General features: G+C 41.6%; 1 protein-coding gene across 1 annotated transcript in view; it reads right to left on the reverse strand.

Moving 5' to 3' along the window:
• The window catches only part of PDGFRA (platelet-derived growth factor receptor, alpha polypeptide), a 70133-nt gene that overhangs the window by 31476 nt on the left and 33616 nt on the right, over positions 1-5041 (reverse strand). Inside the window, 3 exon segments of the mRNA XM_006868059.1 lie at positions 803-969; positions 3313-3466; positions 3957-4067. Coding sequence (XP_006868121.1) covers positions 803-969; positions 3313-3466; positions 3957-4067 — 432 coding nt within the window.

Raw genomic sequence — 5041 nt, forward strand, 5'->3', positions numbered from 1 at the left:
CGACCCATAGCGACCCTGTACAGGGTTTCCGAGGGTGTAAATCTTACAGGAGTAGACAGCCTCATCTTTTTCCCGCGAAGCGGCTGGTAGTTTCGAACCGCTGACCTTAAGGTTCGCAGCCCGATTCGTAACCACTACGCTACAGGACTAAACAATCACCAGCTATTGTAAAGCATAGATGAAAAGGTTGGTGGGGGCAAGTGGAGGAAAAAGTTTAAAGTTAATGGGGGTGAAATGATTAGAACAGAAATAAATAGAACACTGATACAATATGAAGAATGTAGCCAATGTCATCGATAATTATGTCTAGAAACTATAGCATGAAAGCAGGTTTTGCTGTGTATATTTTAACCAAAAATTATACACATACACACATATATACAGGGATGCTTCAAAAAGTTTGTAGAAAAATGGAATTTCAAGACAATGGTAATTTTTCCATAAATCTTCTGAAGCCCCCTTGTGTGTATGGATGTATAGATAGATGGATAGACAGACAGATACAGATAAGTATTTTTTTAACTTAAAAGAACATGTTAACACTGAAAAAGTTTATTACATCTGCAAGGACAATACTTTAAATTGATTATATTTAATGTTCAAAAACTTTATTACATACGCTTTTATTCTCTTCTTTTCAATTCACAAACCACAAACCTGGGAAAACATGCCACATACCAATACCAGTGGCCTGGGAGATCTATCCACCACCCATTCCTAACTTGCTCTGAGCATTTTAGGTATCACAACACTCAACAAGTAATACAGCCAATGTCACCGATAATTACATAGACATCTTTACCTAACATAGATTTCTTCTTATAGGAGGCTGGACGGTCATACAGTGATCTCTGGATGTCTGTATATTTAGAGACCTCTTTCCTTTCCAGCATAGGGACGTACTGTGTAGTATCAGCTTGCTTCATGTCCATATAGTCACCATTGTTTTCAAAAGATAAAATAACGTAACTGTAGAAAGAGAAAAAAGAGACCTTGGCCAGGGTTCCCCTCTGGAGCACTCGATACACAATTAAAAATTTTTTTTGAAAAAACATTCCCATGGAGTAAATTCCAACTCGTAGGGACCCATGTGTTACACAGTAAAACTGCTCCATAGCATTTTCTTGAATGTAGAATCAGAATGCTAGGCAGTTCTCCTACAAGTCTGCTAGATGGGCTCGAACCACCAACCTTTAGGCTAGTCATCAAGCACAAACGGCTTGAGCCACCCAAGGACCTCAGATGATGGTTAGGTGCCCATGACGTTCCAGGTAGCATGTGGTAGGCATTGAGGTTCGAGGGATGAACCAAAGCAAAACCAATCTGTGCCCTTCCTGTGGGAAGATGAGCATGAACCAAATGCTCACACCAAGACATGGCTGATGATCTCAGGCTCAGATGTGCCCTGAAGGAGGGAAGGTCATAACAGCCACATGAGGAAAATGATCCAATCTGGGGGGAAGAGGTTATCAGGAAGTACTTTCCTAAGGACACAGAATGATTCCCCTTCAGAAAGCTAGGGATGACTGGGGGAATATTTAGATGGTACTTGGTATACATCAAGGGTTCAACAGATGGTAGCTGCCATAATTATTATTGCTTATTTACTTAGCCTGTGTACTTATTTGTTTTCAGTTCATCCAGACACTTTGTCTGCAGGAACCTAGACATCCTGAATAGCTACACCTAAGACCATGGGCTATGCTTCCATAAAACCCTTTGCCATCCGGTTGATTCGAACTCACAGCGGTGCTGGGAGTACCAATTAGAAATGCCTCACAGGATTTCCAAGGCTGTAAATCATTTGTAGAAGCTGACTGCCACATCGTTCTTCCATGGAGCAGCTAGTAGGGTCAAACTGCCCACCTTTCCATTCGCAGCGGAGTGCTTAAGCACTGCATCACCAGGGCTCATTATGCTCCCACGGACTTATGTTGTTGTTGTTAAGTGCCGTGGAGTCGGTTCTGACTCATAGCGACCCTGTACAGGGTTTCCGAGGCTATAAATCTTTATGGGAGCAGAAAGCCTCATCTTTCTCCCGTTGATTGGCTGGTAGTTTCAAACTGCTGACCTTAAGGTTTGCAGCCTGATTCGTAACCACTATGCTACTAGAGCTTCTTGGACTTAGAAAATGCTATAAATCCCTTATCTTCAAAGTTTGAAAAATTCATTGCATTGTCTTTGTTCTTTCTCTTATTTTCAATTCTTAGGCCATGAACTGGACCATGTGGTCATGTAGCCTTGATAGCCAATTACTACTACTCAGCAATACTTAGCACCAATAGGTATCCACCCAGTCATTTAGTAAGAAGTGAAATCATTGTACATTCTGTTCTTTGCAGAATTTTAAATCTGCATCCATCTTTACAGCCATTTATTGCTTTCTGTCGTGAGGATTCCTCAGGTTGGCTTGACTTGTAAGCCTAGGGTCAGCAAGGGCCAGAGTGTCTCAAATCAAAAGGTACAGTTACTTATGAGTTAGAAGAACTCAGGCAGCATTGGTCAGAGCTGTATTTCTTTAGTGGCCACCGCAGAAGGAGCAATCAAGAAATCAAACGACTTATTGCATTGGGAAGTCAGCTGCAAGCCCTCTTGTTAAAAGTTTTCAAAAGAGAGGTGTCACTTTGGTAACTAAGGTGCACCTGACACAAGCCATGGCCTTTTCAATTGCCTCATATGCATGTGAAAGCTGGACAGTGAGATAGGGAGACAGAAGGATTGATGCATTTGAATTGTGTTGGTGAAGAATTTTGTGGTGTCAGGTGAACAAACACATCAGTCTTAGAAGAAATACAACCACTGTGCTCCTTAGAAGCAAGATGGAGAGACTTCAGCTCACTCGTTCTGTACATAGCACCAGTAAAGACCAATTGGGAGAAAAGAACAACATGTTTGGTAAAGCAGAGAGTCAGCAAAAACAAAGGAAACCCTCAAAACAATGATTGTTTACAATAGTCACAACCATAGACTCAAACAATCCGGAAGATGGTGCAATGCTGCTATTATGCATATGGTCACCATGAGGTGGCATCAACACAGTTACAACTAACAACAACAGCAAAAGTGGATCGCCTGTATGTAGCAGAATGGCTCCCAGAACTATTTCAACTCTCATTCAAACCAATCAACAAGACCATGCTCACCCACAGACATCATCTGCACCATGGCACAGGAAGACTGGGCAGGGTGACTGGATTCTAATGCTACATCCTGGCTCTGAATCTGCAGGTACTGAGTCCATCAGGAGATGGTTTCTCTCCATTGGGAGGCTCGTACAATATGACACACAGCCAGATTTCTTTCTGCACTCACCTCCGTGTGCTTTCATCAGCGGGGTTCAGTCCAAAGATGTCCAACTCTTTCTTTGGTTTCTCTGGGTGGTGACTCAGGAAACTGTCTCTATTCTTATGCAAATAGTTGACCAAATCCCCATAGAAGCAATACTCAGTGATGATATAAATAGGTCCTGTGGGGACCAAAAATCAGTTTGGAGATGGGTATGAAAACAAACAGAAAAGCCATGAAATTGGTATATTTGGACCTACAGGACATGTTGTTCAAAAAAAATGAGCTTCCATTTTTCCCAAATGCAAGGATGAGGAAACAGGAAGGGTAGAACATTCAGACAAAAGGAAATGGGGAGCCCTGAGCAAAAATTGGGAGAGTGTTAACATATTATGGGGAATACAACCAATGAATACTTCATGCACAAACTATGAAAGGGAAAATGAATTTGCTCTGTACACTTTCATCTAAAGCATAACAAATGCTATTTATTTATATATTTAGTTTTAAAACCGCTCCATCCACTCAGTTGAATCCAGTCAACTCCACTCAAGGTATATGTATGTAAATATATATTCACTGGGAGAGGAGAATGGGGAGTTAAAAACCTGCTTCAGGAGTTTCACAACCCTGAGGTGTGGAAATCCCTACTTCCAGGTTAACAAGCTTACCTGATTTGGTGCAGGCTCCCAACAAGTTCACAATGTTTAAATGTGGCCCGAGATGAGTCATTATCTTCAGTTCAGACATGAGAGCTTGTTTTTCACTGGATCTGGCTGTGGCTGTTGAAGTAATAAATCGTGTACCAGGTCAACTGAACCACCAACTTCCTGTTCTCAGAAGAAGTCAATAACATGGCTAATTCTGTTGGATATTATTTTGTTTACCCAGAGCTCAAAAAAGAAGCAGACAGTGACTCAATCTGGACACTAAAAACAAATCCCCTAGTCTTTAGGGTGGAGTCCTGGGTGGTATAGTGAATGAGCTCTGCTGGTCACCAAAAGTTTGGAAGTCTCTGTTCACCCAGATACCTCAGAAGAAAGGTCTGGTGATCTACTTCTGAAAAGTCAGTCACTGAAAACCCTATGGAGGACAGTTCTACTCTGACACATTTGGGGTTGCCATGAGTTGGCGTCAACTTGACAACTGTTTTAAATAATAAATGGTGCTGGTGGTAGTTGTGTGTTGTTGAGTGAGTTCAGACTCATAGAGATTTCCAAGGCTATAAATCTTTATGGGAGCAGTAAGCCTTATTGTTCTCCCACAGAGCAGCTGGTGGATTTGAACTGCTGGCCTTGCTGTTAGCAACCCAACTCATAACCCACTATGCTACCAGAGTCCTTTAAAATAAAAAATAAGTCACCAAAAAAAAAAGAACTCTTGACTTATAACCTGCGGGCAACAAGAATAGTCTAAATACAAACAGACTGGAACAGCTACAGTGACAGAAGATACATCTTCATGATGAACCTGACCTATACTCAGAGCAGTAGTTACTCCAAATACCAACAGAGAGGCAAAGAGTCTTCAAATCAAGTATCAATGCTGTCCGCTCTGTGCACAGGGTAGATAGGGATGGGCAACTTAGACATTGGCTATCTAAAATGAGGAAAGGCATGAAGTGACTGGCTTACAAGGTTTCAAGAGGGAGCTTAGTTAAGAGTGTGGTTGGAAAGAAAGAGTCCCCACTGAATAGTTATCATCTTGTCTAAATGGGTCTGGTGAAAGGAGATGGGGATAAGATTCGTAAGATTCA

Source organism: Chrysochloris asiatica, unplaced genomic scaffold (genome assembly GCF_000296735.1).
Source record: "Chrysochloris asiatica unplaced genomic scaffold, ChrAsi1.0 scaffold00115, whole genome shotgun sequence".
Taxonomy (NCBI): domain Eukaryota; kingdom Metazoa; phylum Chordata; class Mammalia; order Afrosoricida; family Chrysochloridae; genus Chrysochloris; species Chrysochloris asiatica.